The sequence below is a fragment of the Giraffa tippelskirchi genome, chromosome 11, assembly GCF_054371585.1.
Source record: "Giraffa tippelskirchi isolate mGirTip1 chromosome 11, T2T-mGirTip1v1.2.pri, whole genome shotgun sequence".
NCBI lineage: Eukaryota > Metazoa > Chordata > Mammalia > Artiodactyla > Giraffidae > Giraffa > Giraffa tippelskirchi.
This window is the reverse complement of record NC_137285.1, coordinates 1,007,317-1,026,175: the sequence shown is the minus strand read 5'-3', so window position 1 is coordinate 1,026,175 and position 18,859 is coordinate 1,007,317. Positions and strand designations below refer to the sequence as shown.

The window sequence follows — 18,859 nt, the reverse complement described above, 5'->3', positions numbered from 1 at the left end:
AGTCGACGTTGAACACACGAGACCCAAAGGGGCATGCCATCTCCAGAACCATCTCACTAACAGGAAGTACTACAGTGATACTTCCTGAAAAGGGGTCATTTATCACACGTGGGAACCTGGACACAGCTGAGGAAGGGCCCCTGCACAGCAGGCACCTGGAGCCTGCAGCCTGGCCCAGCACTCGTCCTCGGGCCTGGACGGCAAGGAGGCCCCAGAGGCAGCACAGACACGAGCAGACTGGCCATGGCGGTCGAGAGCAGCCTGGCTGGGGAGGCCGTGGGTGCCGGGTCAGCCCAGCTGCCAGTGTCCACTGCCCTCCACAGCCTAACCCTTGCTGCGGCCCCGACAAGGCTCGGCTCCCAGGAGCGCTGGGGGTCAGATGGGGAAACGGCTAAGGAGAGCACAGACGCCCACCAGACACCATGTGGTCGTCAAGACTGTTGTCATGAAGCACATTCAGCACCGAGGAGACTGTTTCAAGCGCACAAAGGAGCCTGGAGGGGACAGTGAGGCCACGCTCACAACAGCCGTCCCGGAACAGGACGCGGTGACATGGCCCCTCACCTCTCATGTAGTACAGGGTGTCCCGCAGCATCCTGAACACGGCCACATACAGGGGGTCACTGAAGGTGCTGTAGTAGAGGTCGGCGCTGGGGTTGGCCTGCAGGCAGGGGCATGGCTGTGACCCACACAGCCTGTCCCCTGGGGTCACCTTCTGCTCCCTCCTTCACTGACGCCACCCAGAGATGCAAAAGCAGACTGACCCAACATTGCCAGGGTTCTGGGCAGTGACGTTCCTGACTGTGTAAGCAGCTGTGGGCTGTGGTCCTGCACAGGCTAAGGATAGGAGGCGGCTGGGCACGCACCACACGCTCACAGGCCAGGCTTGCGGTGCCTGCACCCATGACGGGTGTGCACCACCTTGGGCAGCGGCCCAGCGGGCACCTGGGACAAGGACCACATGGAGCAGGGTCGAGCCTGGGCCAGAAGCCAGCTCCTACGCCGACCGTTAGTCCCTCTGAGCCTGTCTCTCACCTGTGAGGCAGGCACACTGACCACTGCTCAGTGGTCAGGACAGGGCACTGCCAAGGGACCTGGGCAGGAGGCCCTCAGAGGACGTACCTCGATCACACCAGTGATCACTGCGTCCAGGGACTTGAGAACAGGCTCCTCCACGATCTTCTTCACCTGTGAGGGAAGTGAGGCCTGGTGAGCCCCCGGCAGATATGGTGGGAGATGGAGGGGCAGAGCCCGCCGCCGAGGAAACCATGTCACAATCTCCCGGTGAAAAACGGGGTGGAAATGAGAGGCCAGCAGCACACACATCACTGATGCCCATGCCCCCGTCCCCCAGCAAACACCCGGAATCCTGCCAGCACCTGGCGCTTCTCCTGCCCTAGATGGGATGGAATACAAACAGAAAAGGAACCGGCTCCCTCAGAAGCAGGGACACGAGGCTTCCACGTCCAGAGGTTAAAGCGCCCAGACTCCAGGCCAGACAGACCTTCTGCCTGAAGGCCCCTCTAGTGTGGGGGCTCGTGGCCGTCTCCTCACATGGCTGCTGTGGAGGTGAGATGAGGATGTGCGCCTCCTGTCTCTCTAATCGGACACCCGGTGAGCCGTGCGGCGACACGCTACAGCCCCCCTGGTGTCTGCCCACCCCTCGCTCCGCTCACCAGGTTCAAAAGCTCCCGGAGCATCTCGAGGGGAATGCTGAACTCCTTGTAGGTGATGCCGTTGAAGAGAGGAGAGACGGAGAAGCTGGAGCTCACGGCGGAGAAGTAGTAGTCGGATTCCGGGGCACTCCCGTCGGGTGAGTAAGAGGCTGACGGGGCAGAACCAGACAGTGGGTCTCAGGGCGCGTGACCCGGACACACTCTCCACACCCACCCAAGGCGTCGGCGTGCCTGTGCTGACACTCAGCGCCATCTTTCCATTAAGAAACAGAGGCTGATACGATCCAGCAATCTCACTCCTGGGCACATATCCGAATTATTAACTGACAAGATCCACGCACCCCTGTGTCCACATGAGCACTGTTCACAACAGCCAGGACACAGAAGCAACCTAAGTGTCCAATGACAGATAAAGATGAGGTGTAAACGCACAGCGGACTCACTCAGCCGTACATAGGATGAAATAATGCCACTGGCAGCAACAGGCATGGATCTAGGGATTCTCAGAGTAAGTGAATTAAGTGAAAGATACCATAGGATGCCACTTATACGTGGAATTTTAAAAGGTGACAATGTGGGAGCAGAGGGTGGTGGCGACCAGGGCATGTGGCAGCTCTGTGGGCCGAGTGCAGGGGGGTCCATCCCACTGTGCAGGGCGCTGCAGAGGCGCTGGGGGGGTCTCCGTGCTCCCGCATGAGGACACGCACAGCTCACAGCCCACCCAGGGTCACCGCCGCAGCATGTTCACGTGCAGCGGACCATCAGGTCCTTCCCTTGAAGGACACGCCAGTTTACTGTACAAAATAATGCCAGTCACACAGGGAGGCCAGCAACCTGTGACCGAGGGCATCTCCCAGCCACACAGCACAACGTGAGGATGAAGCCCCACGGGGGGAGGCAGCGAGGGGGGCAGACACGGAAACGGAGGCGGGGGCTCCAGGGACCAAGGGGCTAGGATTGGACATTTATGCAGCAAGGTCTCCGAAAGCTTTTAAGCAGGAAAATAAATGATCAGATTTGTCCTTTTAAGAAATACTTCCTAAAATAAATTCTTGTGGTGCCTGGGAGAGGGCCTGGACAATCAGGGAGAGGGGAGAGTGTGAGCAAGGGCAGGAGTGGTGGTCTCCCTCGGGCCTGGCAGCAGCCACGACGGGGACGGTCCTGAGCTCAGGTCCCCAGGCCGAGGACCCTCAGGGGTGTGTGAGGTCGGGGGGTAGGCTGTGGACGGGGGCTCTCTCCAGCGGGATTATCAGTGGTGAGCCTGGCCTTCACGTGTGCACACTCGTACTGTAACACACTACACCCTCTCACGCCAAAAGACACTGTACCCACGCTGCTCACACTTACTTGGGTTCAGTCACACCTCGGGATTTTTAAGATGATCCCCCACGCGTCTCGAGATGCCCTTGAGAAAGGCTCTCGGAGCGATGAGCATCCACGTGATAGTGGAACGCGGTGCTATAGGCGTGCGCTCCCGGCGGCCCACCCTGACCGCATCTCAGGCCCGTGGAGGCGGAGCTGCAGGCCGCCTAACACGTGTCTGACACGCTGCAGGCTGGCAGACGACCACACTGGGTAAAGTGCATGGGAGTCCTTTGTGGACAGCAAGTTCCACAAAAAGTGTTACTCACTAAAAGTAAGGTTTTGAGTCTCATTACCACGTGCCTTACTATTATCCTGGTGCTTAATGACTTTAAATCAAAAGGAACAAGAGAAGGACCTGCTGTTACCACTTTTGCCTGAAAAGTGGCACTTCCACAGGTCAACGCACTGAAATTCACAGACGGCCGGCACCCGGGTCCTGTATATTCCTTTCAGCACTTATCTCTATGTTTGAAATATTTTCAGATTCAATTGTAGGAAGTTTAATCAGGAACAGAAAACGCATGCCCTGTAAGCCTGGGCTGAGCTGCCTGCCATCTGCACACCACAGGGGGCCAGGGACCTGCCCTGGCTCGGCCAGCACGCTCTGCAGAAGGGCGAAGCCCACCTTCGAAGCAGTGAAAGGCAGATCCTCCGGGGGAGCTGGGAGGGGGCGCCCCTCGCTCAGGGCTGACCTGAAAGACAGACCAGAAAGGCAGTCAGACCTCAGGCAGACGAGGTTCCGTCCGCTGCCTCGTCCAGCACCCCTCCTCCCTGAAGCCCCCTCGGCTACGGGCTCTCTGCTGCGATTCTAGATGCGTTGGGTCTCACCACGTACATCCTGTACCCTCCGGCTGAGCCAGGTTATTGGGTCTCACCACGTACGTCCTGTGCCCGCTGGCTGAGCCAGGTCACTGTCATTCCCTGGCTTTCTCCATGCACCAGTTACATGCTTCCTAGGGGCACCAACTGTCTCCTGCTCAGAACAGAGCTGTGCCCGACGGCTAGGAAACAAGAGCCTCATGCCCAGAGATGACTCACGTGTAGATCTTAGAACGGACGTGGCAGCCACTGCCCTGCAGAGAACTGCAGCGAGAGCCCCGCACGTTCCAAGTCCCCTCAAACCGCGGCGGGGGCCCTAACAAGCCCTCGGGCCCGGGCCGTCTGGGAGCGCAGCCCACCTGCGAGATGCTGGACACGCTGCTGGCCTTCCTCTTCAGGGCGCCCTCCTGGCACACGGTGAGCAGGCTGCTGGGGAGGATGGAGCGGAAGTCATTGAAGGACCGCCTGCGCACACCTTCCAGCTCCTCGGGGACGCGGGGGGAGTGTGGGGGCGCTCTGGGGAAGAGCCTGGACAGGAGTGACTCCTCCGAGCTGCTGTGCCGCCCGAAGGCGCGTGCGATTCCCAGCAGGCATGGGACCGCGTGCTTGCAGAGGTACTCTGGAAGACAAGGGAGACCGTGGTGGCACCCCAGAGGACCCGGGCCCCCGCCTCACCACCCCTGACTGCAAATTCAAGGGCCGGAACAGCCTGGCAGCAGCGCCCAGCCCACCCACAGCCCAGCAGCAGGCGCGGCCCACGGCGGGGTGTCTAAGCACCCTCAGCTCTTGAGCCAGCCCTCAGCCATGCCACCCGACGGGCTTCTGCCCAGGCTTGCACAGTGCAGCCAGTCCTGCTGGGAGCGGGCAGACAGCTCCCCACCAGAGGGAAAAGGACCTTCACACAGGCTACGGGGGGGGGGGGGGACTGAGCCCCTGGAGGGGGAGGGAGGGGCACTCAGGCAGCACAGCTGCGCTCACGCCCCGCCCTCAGCACCCCTCTCCTCCCCACACCCCGCCTCTCGCCCCACAGGCAACCAAGGTAATGTCCACAGGCGCACTGGTTGCAAAGAAGAGGAACTCTGAAGACTGGGAAATGCCAGGGAAAAGATAATCACAACGCCATTAAAGACAGAAACCATACCTTTCTCTTGAATCTCCAGGGCCTGGCACATCCCCAAAAGCACATGCAGAACCTGCAACAGCGCCTCTAAAATCTGGAAGAGCCGAGAGGACAGGATGCACAGACTCACCCACAAAATCGGGCCAACGCCACACAGTTAACTCAGAACCAGAGGCAGCCTGGGACAGCCTCGTGCCCCACCTCACACCTGACTGAGCCCCCCGCACAGGAGCTCTGCCGAGGCGGGAAGCACCTTCGGGAACACAGCCCTCTTCCCAGCTGGTCCACAGGGCCCCTGGCTCCCCTCACGGCTCAGTACCCTTGGTTCTTTCAGTCCATTCCTACGATTCACAGCCTTGCTGATGGCTGGCCTGACTTCACTGGAGTCCAGAGCATCAGGAATGGTCTCCCACTGCTACACCAGGGGAGCCAGGACCGCCCTAGGTCATCGCCAGGCTCAGATGGACTCCGGACATCCGGGGACTGGACACTGGCTCTCCAGCCCCTTCATGCTGCTGGCCCGACGGGCTCACAGAGGTGAACTCTGTCAGCGTCTCCCATACCTGCTGCCCCAGGCTGTGTCCCTCCCCCCGAGGGGTCAGTCTCTTCGGCCTGTCATGGAGCCCCACAAAAGTTCATGGCGCAGGCTCAGTCCGTCGGGCGGGTCCTCAATTCTCAGCTTGGCATTGTCTGCATTGTGTGGCCTGGGTCTCCATCCGTGGCTGGTCCTGGCTGGTCCTCTAGCCCTGCCCTCGGCCACACTGCTGATCCAGGGTGTCAGGAGCGAGTGGTCCAGGCTCTGAAAAGAGCACCAGACCGAGCCCCTCTCGTCTCCCTCACTACCCGTCGTCACAGGGAATCCAGGCAGGGGATGAAGCCAGTCTGAAGCGACTGGGTTGTAGCTCACGTTTTGTCAAATGACACGGAAGCCGTGAGGACAGGAAAAGCAATGCTTTGTCCATTTCATGTATTAAAGTGATGTCGCCATCTTCTGTGGTGGCTTCTCTATTTCAGTGGGTGTTACTGATAGAAAGCCCTGTTAACTTTTTAAATAACAGTATGTGATTCTAATCTATTTCATTACCTGTTTAGCCAATCCACAATAAAGAACCAGAAAGAAGGGTGGAGACCAATGTAACGGCAGAAACAGGGACAAACGAATTCACAGTGCGATAGTAAGGAAAGAGATTCTCAAAGTAAAAGACAGAGGAGATGAGCAGCGGAGCCAGCGGGGAGCGCCGGCATGCGGAGGGCGGCCGCGCTGGGAGACCGCCTCTGCAAGTGACAGATCTGGCCAAGACGGAGCCTGTCGCCATCGTATTCCTCTTTAGAAGGAGAGAGTATGAGACGTTGAAGCAGCATTTCCAACAAAATAAACTAAAGGAAAACAACTGGGGCACTTAAAGGAACACACGGCTCCCGCTTCCTAGAAAGAAGTGCTTCTCTTCTATGAACCCCTCTGACCCCCAGCGTGGAGGCGGGAGGACACATGGCCTTTTGGTTCACGGGGAAGCCGGGAAAGCAGACCAAGCAGACCTGGGAGCTGAGAGGGGGCAGCCCCGCGAGCAGGACTCCATGTCTCTCAGCTGTGTCGTTCATCGCGTGCCGCGAGTCAACAGGAACAACCCCGTGACTGTTTCCCGCCCCGTCCTCCCTGCGAGCCTCGGAGCATGCAGAAAGGCACACTTACCTCCCCCCTTAGGGAAGGGTCCCTGTGAGCCACGTCAGACAGCAGAGTGACCAAGCAGAAGCTGAAGCTCTCGGCCACCGGGAGGGCACCTGGAGGCAGAGAGACAGGAGTTGGACCATCACCCCGCCCGGCTGCTCCCCCGCACACGCTGTCGAGGGCCCGCTCCCTGTGGAGGCTGCCCTCAACGGGGTAGAGGCCCAGCAGGTTTCCTGAGAAACACCCATGCCTTCCTCATAACAAAACGTTTCGGCTCAAGAAACTTAGATGCTTGCTGAGCCTGTTTATAGCCTGAGATCACAGAGCCTTTTACCACAACAGACTCCATGCTTTATTTCCAACCTACATGAAACTGGGAACTCAGTCTTGAGGTATGGGAGATGTCTCATGGAGGCTGATTTTCAAACACCAATCCCCATCAGTGGAAACTGAGTTAACGTTTATTTCTCTCTCTTCTGACGGATGGAGAAAATCTAAGATGCTAAGAGGAGCGCCCAGAGACGCGCTCGGCTCCTTACGGATGCCCAGGCCCTTCCCCGACTCAGCCTGCCAGGAGGGGGCTGCTCAGCAGCAGGGCCTCAGGTCAGGAAGGGGGCTTACAACCGGAGGACCGAAAGCCAAGCAGCAGTTCTGTCAAGGGCACTGAGAGGAGGTCAGACCTGCCGCCGTGGAGGCCGGGTCCCTACTGAACACGTAACAGTTCTGGAAGCGGAGAACTGACTCAAGAACAGACAGACACACAGCAGCCACCCGCTACCTGTCTGCTTCTCCACACGTGACCCAGAGACACAGCTCTCGGTCCTTCTCAAGCACGAGTGTGGCCGGAACCCCCGGAAGGGCTTGCTGCAGCGGCCTGTCTGCTCCCTGGCCCCAGAGCCCTCACTCGGCAGCTCCAAGGCGGGGGCTGGGACTCTGCCTTCCGACAAGCGCCCGGAGCTGAAGCTGCTGGTCCAGGGGCGGCCCTGGAGGAGCTGCTGCTCTGGAGCGTATCAAAGCTGACCGATACTGCCGGGATAGAAACTGGGAGGCCGAGGTGTCACCCAGTGATCGAGTCTTTATACAACTCCAACGATCTTTCGGTACTGCTCAAAACTTCATGACAGTGAGTCCAGGTGTACAGAAGTGATATTTGTTTTGAAATAAACTAGGATCAACATTTTCTAGGACTCTGCTTCTCCCAGATTAGACAGCAATGGTGCACACAGGTGTCTCACTTTTTACAATGCTCTATTTCATCTGTAGTCTTTCAGATTCCATGATATCTGCATAATCTAGAGTCTGTCAGCTTTAGGCTGACACCAGCCACCAGCGATGCTGAAAATCCAAAGGACAAGAGGAGCCCGGGCAGATACACACAGGCAGTGCCTGAGGACAGCACAGTCTGCAGCAGATGAGCCCACCTAACAAATTCAGGCCAGGCCACCAAGAGAGAGGACGGGGCCTTTTTGCAGGCATCAAGCCCCAGCGAGATCTGAAGGTGGGGGCCTCAGGCCTCAGAGAGAGATTACAAGGAAACTTCAGTCTGATGGGTCATGAACTCTGAAATGCTGGAGATCTTCCAAGCTGACTTTAGAGTCTTGGAAAATCCGTTCACAAGATCACGAGCGTTATAAGCATTTAGCACAATGCCTGGCATGTCATGGGCCTGTGTAAATATTTCAGGAGGAACGGGAGGCAGGAGGCAAGGAGGGAGGAAGGGAGGGGAGGGCAGTGGAGGGAAGAGGGGAGAGTATCTCACTTTCTCTTCGTCTTTGAAGAGATTTCAAAATCAAATACCAGCTAGACAGAAACACACGAATTTAGTCCATTTCTAAAGATACAAAGGTCGATGGAAATACAGCAATATCGATGAAGCGATGAGACTACTGACAGCAGACACTGCGGTCCAGCTTTTTTTCTGAGCAGCCGCCAGGCCTCTGGAAAACTGATCTGACTTCACGGTGACAGATCGGCTCGGCGACAGCCAGGGATCCACTGCTGGCCAGGGGGACACAACCAGAGGCTCCTGAGGGCCCCGGGGTCCCCCCCAGCCCGCCCTGGATGGCGCTCTGGGGCACACAGGACCCTGCGGCCTGCAGCGCTGCGGGCAGGCCGCTGTCCCCGCGGGAGCAGAACTGGCTGCAGGCACCGAGCCGCTGCGCTCGTGACTACACCCTCGATCTCACAGACATGGAGCACACGGACGCCTCCGGTACTCCGGGGAACGCTAAGCCCAGTTACCTCTGCCTTTCCGAGCCGTGCTCTCCTCTACCCAGTACACTTTCGGAAGACCTTTAAGAAGTCGAAGAAGGTAAGGAACCACCGAGTCTTTGTGCTTGAAGAAAAAAACAAAAAGGATTACATTTAATTAAATACACGGCTTTTGAGTACAGACCGAGCCCAGAGCCAGGCACGCCCACAGCCTCCTCATCTCAGAGCAGGGCGTGCCCACGGCAGCCCACAGGAGGGCCGACGCCGGCCCCCTGCTGCCCTGGCTCCAGCCGGCTCTGGTGCCCAGCAGAAGGCTCGTGTGCCCTCGCCAGGAGCGGCTCCCTGATGGGTGCTCGGAGGCCCAAGCCCCACAGCCGGGCCTCAGGACCACACCCTCCGGGAGAGAGGCTCCCAGATGCGGGGCTGCCGCGGCTGCTCTGGGCCTCGTGCTCCCCCCTCCTCCCCTAAACGTCCTCCCACAAGCTTCCTTCTGCGCCTCTCAAACGGGGCACGAGACTTTACAGCCAACAGCAGCCAATGGAAAAATCACTTCCACCTAGCTTCCAAAATACTCCATCAGCAGGGAGTCAGTTCATGACCTCCCGCCACGGGCGCTCCCAGTGGTCTCCTGCTGAAGGACCAGACAAACCTAATTCCCAAGAAGGGGACACCATCAGACGTCCCGAGATGCTGAGAACTGTGGTTTCAAAAACATGGTTGCAAATTCTGCCACAGGTTTTAAAAGGCACATTAACATATGCTCTAAAACTTAATTCATATCCATCATAGTTTTGAAAAAGACAGCACAATTATCTCAAAGAGTGCTGTCCTTTTGAAAGGGACAAAAAGGGACCCTCTGAGTCTGACTCGGCAGCGTTCTGCTGAGGGGAAAAACCAAGTCCCCTCCCAGAGCAGCAACTCACCCTAGTGAGGCCACACCACGCCTCCCTGAGGACGCGTCCCTCCAGGGCTCTCGTTTCCACCCGTCCAGCTGCCCCACCCGCCGGCTCTGAGCTAGCTGAACGCAGCGGGTACAAACTGAAACCCTAACTGCACCGTCTTCTGCACTCAGAAACACTTCATTTCGCAAAGGCTTACCTGTAGGTCAGATTCAATGAGAAAGATGCCCAACGCGATCACTGCGTCTCTCCGCCTCTCGTCCAGCTGAAAGATCCCATGGAAATCTACTGGGCACATACAAAGCAGCTTTTGGACCTAGAAAAGGAGACAAAAAACCATGGATTAAAAATACATAAACCCACATTCAGAATGGACCAGTACTGAAAAGCCCAGTGAGTCTATACAACTAACAGGTCATCTTCCCCCAATCTAAAGATGACAGCAAGCGCACCTCCAGCCTCTGACGTGATGGTGCACATGCGCTTTGAGGACCCCAGGCCGAGAGCTGAGCAGCCGAGCCTGGGGCAGTGAGGCACGGTGGCCAAGGTCTGCCCCTCAGTGTGGGGGCAGCCTGGGTCCCTGCTGCCCAGTGGTGCCCGTGAGTAGGTGACAAAAGCCTCAGGCATCCCACCTCCACTTAAGGCTCTTCAAACTCCAAGCGTGTGTACAGCACTCGGGACGGGGTGGGGCACACAGTAGGTACTCAGTGAACAGTATCCACCGCTACTGGACGTGCCCTGGCGGCAAGTGGAGGGTGGCGGGTGGACGGTCAGCAATTAACGGAACAGACGGAAACACTGCATGATTGTCAGAACAAACCAACAGGAAATGTCATTTAAGAACCAAAAATCGGGATTCAGTATGAAAAGGAAAATAGGTGATACCAATCCTGAAAATCTCTGTGGAGGAAGCTCTGAAGACGCACCAGGAGGCCCTAACCTTGAGACCCATGGACGTGATGAGAAGCTCTCACTGACGTTCACAGGGTCTGGTGGGTCGTTTCACGAGCAAAGGAAACTGAATCCAGTGCTTGGTGTTTGCCCTGAAAACGCATCAATTACCACCGAAGGCTTTTTATAGAAAGTAATTTTGTTGCTCCCTTAAGATTTTAAAAGGGAAAATACACGGGGACAAATTGAAACTGGCAAAAATTATGTAAAATGCTTTCACCCCAGTGTTGTGTTTACTAACTGAAGATCTGAAATGATGTAAAACACTAGGAGAATAATCACGATCAACCACTTGATCAAATATTAGGTTAAACCCTATGAAACTGCTGATATGCAAACCTTTTTGATGTACAAAAACAATGCTTCTGTAAAATTTAACCTAATACCACAGACATTAACAATGGCATTTTTCTAACAATACGCAATGGCACAGAACAATGCCGTAAATGTTCCAGAAGCTCACAGAAGGGAAGATCTGAATTATATACAGAAAAAGTGCGGGAAGAAAATATATCAAGGGATTCCTTGGCGGTCCATTGGTTAGAACTCTGCGCTTTCACTGCTGGGGTCAGGGTTCAACCCCTGGTCTGGGAACCGAGATTCTGAAAGCTGCACGCTGGGGTCAAAAAAAAAAAAAAATCAGTGTCAATACTTCTGAGAGACAGACTGACCAGAGGTGTTACATTTCTTCTTCAAGTTTTTTTTATATTTGCCAAAATATGTTCTAAAGGAAAACAGTCCTTGTGTAACCAGGAAGCACGTCCAGTAGGTTAAAGTTAAAATACACATACAAGAGGGGGACTCTGTCCTGTGTGAGTAAATGTTCACGCAGAAGAGACCCCCGCAACGGGCAGCAAGGGAGGGAGGCACGGAGGCCCGGAGCTCACGGAGCGTCGTGCTGACCCAGGCCCTGCCCCGCCCAGCGCAGCCCGGGGCTGCAGGGCAGAGCGAGACAGACACCAGACACGAGGCACCCCTGGCCAGGCCTCCTGACCAGACATGGAGAGGACCGCTCATCAACACTCCCAGGCGCCAATACCACCGAGCCTGAGCTTCTCAACACCGTGCTCCCATCCTGTCCTCTGTCCCCGCGGGATTCTTGGGGGCAGAGTAAGGATCGTGGAAGTGAGACACACGTGGACTTTGGAGTTAGACCCAGAGTCGCCGGGCGACGCACAGAGCCGCGGCCTCCTGGTGGGGCCAGGCACCGAAGCACAGTCCTAACGGGCTCAGCACCTGCCCCCACGTCACAGGGCCCATGGCGCGTGGAGAGCAAGCCCGTGCCCCCGTGAGGGTGGGTGGGGGCAGCGCGGCTCTAACCTACTCCCCCTCTGCTCACAGGGCACCACTAGAGGAGGTGCAGCGACGACGCAGTGAACCCTGGACCCAGCCCCGCCCTCACCCCAGGCAGGCGACAAAGCAGGTGATGGAGGTCGTGTCAGAGGTTGCCCCTCCCTGAGGGAAGTTAGCGGAGGGCCTCCCCTCTCCTCTTTCTCTGAGAACTGACACTGGAAAACTCGTCACTGGCAGGGTTTTCCTTTTTTCGTGGAAAGGTGCACAAATTCTTTTGAAGACTAGACTGGCACTGCACGAGCTTTACGACCCAGGGACCTTTTCGAGGACCTGGGAGCCATCCCTGAGTGGACACATCGAGGGGGGCGGGGGTGTCACTGCCACGAGCTCCTCGTGCCACGAGCTGAAGCTACTGCCGGAGTGAGGGAACGCCCAACCACAGTGCCCGGAACTAGACGCCCTTCCGAGTCAGGACGCCTGGGCCGAGGCCGCGGGGACAAGGCAGCGTGAGAGCGGGTGGACGCCAGGAGTGCAGGGCACAGCAGAGCTCCAGTCACGGCGCTCATTATGCGCTGGCCAATGGGACTGTTTTTAAGGCACACAGCTTTTGTCACCTGAAACCTCTAGGCATAGTCTCCTGGAGGAACAAAATTCCCTAAGAACTAAACATTAAGCTGTAAGTATTAGAGGTGTTTTTGTTGTTGTTGTTTTGTTAAATCTGCCTTTTAATTGTCACTTTATGTCCTGCCCCCTTGGAGAACACGGAATATAAGTCAGCATTTTCTAAGAGACTCAGAGCTACCTTGATAGACAAAGGTCCCTGTGACAATTTTGGCAGGTTGGCAAATCAGCTCCCTCAAGCCTCAGCTTTCTCAGGTATAAAAGAATGACGTGACAGATTTTTGCTGTGAAATCCTGTGAGCCGAGAACTTCCACCTGCAGCCCTGAGGGCACGGCGGGATGTGGACATACCTTCCCGCCATAAAACAGAAAAATGGGCAGATATGTGGAACCACCGGTTTCATACACTAGACTGAAGGCCGGGAAGGGAGGCACCGAGGTGAACCCTGTGACTGCCCAGGATTCCTGCCAAAAGACGCACCCCGGGCCACAGAGCAGGTCACGCGGGTCTCACGAAGCTGCAGAGACAGGAACAGGGAAAAGCGGCTGGGGAACCCGGAGAAGAGAGCGCTCAACAGGAAGAAGCTCCACAAATCCAAGTCTTTGATGCATACGCTGAGGCAGACCAGGATAGGGTCATACCCCGAGAAGTGGGGCAAAAATCAAGCAAGGAGCTGGGAGCTGAACGGTTCCCAGGCCCTCAGAGAGCTGGGAGGAGCCTGGGCTACTTCCAGCCAGGGCGAAAAGCCCGCAAAGCGTTCTGTGGAGAACCCGCAGGGCCACGCCTCGGCAGGGGAGTGAGTGTCCCTGGGGCAAAAGCCGTTTCACACCTGCCCTAACCAAGCTTAAAACCAGCTCTGCAACAGATGCAGGGAGAGCACCTGAGAAATTCAACACCCTTCGGGATAAAACCCCTGCACAAACTAGGAAGGTGAGGGAGTGTCCTCAGCCTGATGAGAGCCCACGGCTGGGGCTCCCTGCTGGCTCCGGGCTGAAGAACCCGCCTTGCACTGCAGGCCATGCGGCTTCTATCCCCGGTTAGGCTGCGGGGCAACTAGGCCCGTGGGCTCTAGATCCCCTGCTCTGCAACAACAGAATGTTCCTGGTGTGCACCGTAAATCAGTCATAATTTACACCATGTACTTTTCCTTCAGGGCACCTGTTAGCATTTTACATGTTTACTTGCAGTTTTTTGTTTAACGCTTGTTTGTCTCTCTCCATGGTAAGCCCCACGACAGCAAGACTGTGCCCATTTATCTGTCCCTCCAGGGCACCCCTCTAGGGCCTGGCCCTCCACAGGCACTCCAAGACCGTGCAGGAATGGATGGCAGATGACGCCAGCATCTTTTGCTTTCACCACAGTGAACCCTCAGCCGGCCAATCCCAGCTTCCAGACCAGCTCTGAACAGAGATGCTCAGAAGAGTGGCTTCAGCAGCAGAGAGTCTCTCAGACTCAGTGAATATAGCAAGTGAGCCTGGAGTGGTTTTGCCTCAAACCTGTATTTATGCGTCAGGGTTTCATGCAGATGAAAGCTGCGCCCAGGCTGGTGTGGTAATGTGCACGAGAGGCCAAGCTTTTTGTCATGAGAGAAGCAGATAACAAAAATAAATACGTAAATAAGAAGCCAGGAGAACAAGTGCACAGAAACATTTCAGCAGCTAAACTCCGACGATGGGAACAGCCGCTGGTGGAAGGGACTGGAGGCACCGTTTCCGGCGAGTACAGGCGCAAACGCTGCGGGCAGAAGCGAGAATCTGCAGTGAGGAGTTAGAAATAGAACATTTCTGCCCTCTGCGGGAGCGGACGGTGGTGACGCACACCGCTCCTGAGAGAACCCAGGGCGCCAAGGAGGCAGCCCTCCGCCGGCTCCCCAGGCAGACGCGGCCTCTGCTCTGGGACCATCCGGGAGGTCGCCTGCTCTCATCTGTCTCGCCACCACTCTGCTCTTCCAGCAAATGCTGTTTCCACTGCTGGCTCCCCGCCTCCGCCATCTGAAACGCCGCCCCTCACCAGCCAGAGCGCTTAGCACTTGCAAACCCCTTCCTCAAGGCTTCCTAGCCATCCCCAGGAGAAACCCCAGCAGAGGGTAACCTCCCAGCAAGTGCCTGCAGCACTTTCGCTGTCTCAGGGCTCCGTTCACTTTATCACCTTCTATCACACTCTTCACAAACCCACCAAGAGCCGGGAGGAAAGAGTTTAGTGGCTACATTAGAAGTTATCTGCTCCTCCCTCTCCCGCCCCCACCCCAGCAAAATACCAAACAGCCAAGTATCTTCCCAGAGGATTTCATTCCAAAGCCACAGGGTTCACCACAGACTCCTCTCTGGACAGACACTGGCCAGCCTGGCACCTCGGACTGCTGCAATCTCAAAGTTAGTTGAGATCAGGGCCGTGCGCGCACCTGGGAGACCCAGAGTGGACGTGGCCAGGAGTCAGCACTCAAGCAGCAGGACTGCAACAGAAAGAGAACATGGAATTCAATCTCCCACAGCACGGAAAACGGGGACACGGCAACATCACACAATCCGAGCACTTCTGCCTTGTGGGTTGTTTGCTTAACTCATGATATAACAGAGCCAACCACAGTCAAATGTTATCTTGGGCTCAAAAGGATAAGGTGCCCTTTTATGCTTTCTGAGTTGGCAAGGAAACACAACAAAATCCAACCCTGTGAAGCTATACATAAACCAGTACAAGGTGTCCTACCGCTGCTATCACAACTACACAGAACCTTCTGGAAACAGGTGGGCATTAAACATCAAGACTCATCTATGATGTAACACAAGGATGTAATTCATAAGAAGACAAAATGCTAGGTGTGCAAACATGCTGTTTCACATGGAAAAACCAGAAAGTCTAAACAGAGAAATGCCTAAGTATGGTTCATCAATGCTAAAAAATGACGTGCCACCATCAAAACAATAACTATGGGCTACTTTTGCAAAAACAAACAATAAAGTGAACATAGCCATATATGGTTAAAAACTAAAAAGAGCTTTAGGAAATGACAGTGCTAATGGGTTCATGGGCTAGGCCTCTCATCGAATTCATATATTGACGTCCTAACACCCAGGTACCTAAGAATCAGATTGCGTTTGGATACGGGGTCATGGAAGAGGTGATTAAGTTAAAATCAGGTGATTAAGGAGGGCGAGTCCTACCAACCTGACTGGCTTCCTTCTAAGCAGAGGGGATTAGGACACAGAGAACAGAGGGGACCACGTGAAGACACGAGAGAAGACGGTGGTCTGCACGCCAGAGAGAGAGACTTCCGGAGAGGCCAGCCCTGCTCACACCTTCATTCTGGCCTTCCAGCATCCAAACTGTAAGAAAAGTCACTTCTGGTGTTTAAGCCAGGGTGGGTGGCGCTTTGTTATGGCAGCCCCAGCAAACTAATACAGTTAATGTGGCTCGATTACAGATAAAGATTTTTTTCTTCTTCCAAGTACTTCCTAAAGTGTTTCAGAGTTGACTTAACAACACTGGTTCCAGTGACACGAACAGCCTCTGGCGAAGCCCATTCTCTCGCCTCTCCCTCAGTGGTTTTAACACGGCTTCACAAAGGAAAGGGAGCGGGAGAGGAGACTTTCAGCTTCATGATGCTGAAGAAATGCCAACTGCAGGACTTTCCGCCCACAGCAGACCACTCTAAAGGACAGCCTGGACCACCGTGAACTCCAGAAAGCCCACTGTCCTCAGCTCCTGGCCACAACCTCCCCCAGCGCACTGCCTGGCGCACGCCTGCCAGCAGGGAGGGTCTGGTCCATCCCGAGCGCAGCAGGCCAGGCCCTTTAAATGCCGGGTCAGCTAGCTGAACACCCCGAGATTCTGGCACTCTGAGGAAGAGCCACAGTGAAGGATCTGAACCCAGCTCCCTGAGGGCGGGAAGAGGGGTGGGAGGGCACAGAATGCCGCCTGCTGTGCAGGTCTGCCCAGAGCTCCCCACATCCTGGGCTCAGGGTCTGCTAGTACAGCACAGGCCAAATGAGAGGAGGCAGGAACGGGTCCCCTGATGTCCAGGGTACAGAGGAGTGTGACACAGGGTACAGGTGGCGGGAGGCGGCGGCGGCTCGGCAACCTCCTCAAGACAGGCAGGAACCAGGAAAGCAGAGCAAAGAGATGGGTGGGCACGTGGAAACCAGAGATGGTTGCGCTGGACAGGACTTGCTCTCTTCTCCGTTCTTCTCCTCTCCTCTCTCTCCCATAGGGAGAGGGCTGAGGCCTGAGTGGGCCTCGCAGGGGCCCTTGGAGGTGGGCTGCAACCCTCAGGCTGGGACTGCAGTCCTAGAAGCAGCCTAGCAGGAAAAGGTCGAAGCTCAGGTAAGAATCTGAGAATAGAGGCCAAGAACCCTTGAGTCCGGTCACCGGACCTGGGACACAAGAGCACCCAGAGGACACTGAGCAAAGCTGACTTGTGCTGGTCACCTGGGCAACCGAGTGAGCAGTTTCTCATTTACCTGACCTGACGAGCGATACACGTGTTCTGGATGAAACAGCAAGCTAAGGAATTAAGGACAAGCAAAATGCACTGTCCTGTGATAGGCCTGGCTTCACAGCCCGGGTGAGGGTGGGTGAATGGAGTGCGTCCCCCCCCACCCCGTGGCATGCCAAGGGACAAAGACAGGGCAAGTTGTGTCATTACTGCATCCCAGTGCCGCGAAAAGCACGTCAAGCTGCCTGAGCACCCATGTCTGAGCTAAGGCGGCAGGTCCGGCTCAGAAAACAGCCTTCCTTGGGCTGACCCTATCTGTACCAGCTCCCACCCAGTCCTTTGCCCTCTTTGATAAAAAGGAGGAGAGAGAAGTGAAGACAGAAATGGGAGGGGAGAGTTTCAACACTCACCTCTCCCCGTAAGTCTCTACTTTCTTACCCTAGGTGGGTACTCAGAAACTCCTCTACTCCTAAGAACCTCGAGACTCCTTCCCTCAGGAATGCGAAGGGCTTCTCGTCCACCGTTTTAAGTAGGGGAGTGGAGCGAGCAGACACACCGTATAGGGCTGAACAGGTACAGTGATCGGGGTATAACCAAGTCTCAGGAAGGTAGAAGATGACAAGAGAAATTCACACACATCCAGTGGAATCAGCCACAGGACCTTCCTCTTCACAAAGAAGTAGAAGGGCCGCACGCACACAGGTGTCCTCACAGTTAGATGCCACACAGTGAAAGGGTCTCAGCAAGGAAGAGGACAGCTGGAGTCTGGAGAAAGCCACGCAGGGGCTTCCTCTTGGCTCTCCCTCGTCTGAGGGGGCACCCCAAGCAGGCTCCCCTCACAGCAGCAAGCAACTTAGTAACACAGGAGCGAGGTTCGCGCCAAGGTTTTTGCTGGGGGCTGAGCACTTAGGCACTGCCTGCCTAGAAAGTAGGTGCTCAACAGAAACCACACTGCTCATGCGGAGTTAGACACAGCGAACCATCCTTATCAGCTAAGGAATGGAGGGACAGTTCAAGCACAAAGCTCCTCACGCCAGCCAAGAGCCAATTTCCTGAGCAGACCCTTCTGAAGACAGCAGCCCCAAGGGCTTGCTGTTAACGCTTTCCTGCAGTGGTTTGTAAATGCGGCAGAGACCCTGGAGGCAGGTTGGGGAGCCTGCCAACCTGAAAGCTACATTATTTAATTGTAACATTCTATACTCTTGACAACAGCAACCTTAGGGTAACAGACAAAGCTATTAACAAAGTCGCAGTTGCAGGAGGTCCCTATGACGGGTGAAGGCTGAAGCAGGAGAGCTAAGCTGAAAGTGCATCTTTCAGTTACTGAGTGGGGAAGCGTGCTGCCCTTGCTAGAGCCCCAGGACACCCTCCTTCAAGGTCATCCAATTCGCTGCACCCCCTTCTCCAAGTCCAGTGAGCAAACTTCTGACAGCAGTCTTGGTCCTCCTCCTAGTAAGAGAATGCGCTGACCAGCTGGCACAGATCTGACTTCAGGAACCAGTGCTGTGGTCCACCAGTCAGGCTCACGAAATGACAACAGGGATCGTTCATTAGGCACCCAGGTCTACGCGAGTTATTTTGTGGATCCTCCCAACTCTCTCATCAAGTATTTTGCATTTTGCAGGAAAAAGCAAAGACCAGACTGGTGAACTGAGCTGCCCAGAGACACACTACTGGAAGTGAATGACACAGGATTAAAATTCAGGTGATCTTATCTCTACAACCTATATTCTTTCCATTCGATTACACTCCTTCTCTGACTGAGAAGCCAGGCTGGCATCAGTTTCCCGAGACCCGCTCCCCAT

At 55.7% G+C, this 18,859-nt stretch overlaps 1 protein-coding gene across 3 annotated transcripts in view; it reads right to left on the bottom strand.

Moving 5' to 3' along the window:
* The window catches only part of PI4KA (phosphatidylinositol 4-kinase alpha), a 55,648-nt gene that overhangs the window by 35,658 nt on the left and 1,131 nt on the right, over positions 1-18,859 (bottom strand). For 2 of the 3 annotated variants that reach the window (XM_081541996.1, XM_081541998.1), the window contains exons 2-10: positions 9,956-10,072; positions 8,888-8,981; positions 6,671-6,759; positions 5,002-5,074; positions 4,220-4,479; positions 3,667-3,733; positions 1,677-1,825; positions 1,123-1,188; positions 565-661 (exon numbers count right to left, since the gene is read on the bottom strand). In XM_081541996.1, the coding sequence (XP_081398122.1) occupies positions 565-661; positions 1,123-1,188; positions 1,677-1,825; positions 3,667-3,733; positions 4,220-4,479; positions 5,002-5,074; positions 6,671-6,759; positions 8,888-8,981; positions 9,956-10,072 (1,012 nt within the window). The remainder of the gene's footprint in view (positions 1-564; positions 662-1,122; positions 1,189-1,676; positions 1,826-3,666; positions 3,734-4,219; positions 4,480-5,001; positions 5,075-6,670; positions 6,760-8,887; positions 8,982-9,955; positions 10,073-18,859) is intronic. The other variant, XM_081541997.1, reaches the window with a different exon arrangement.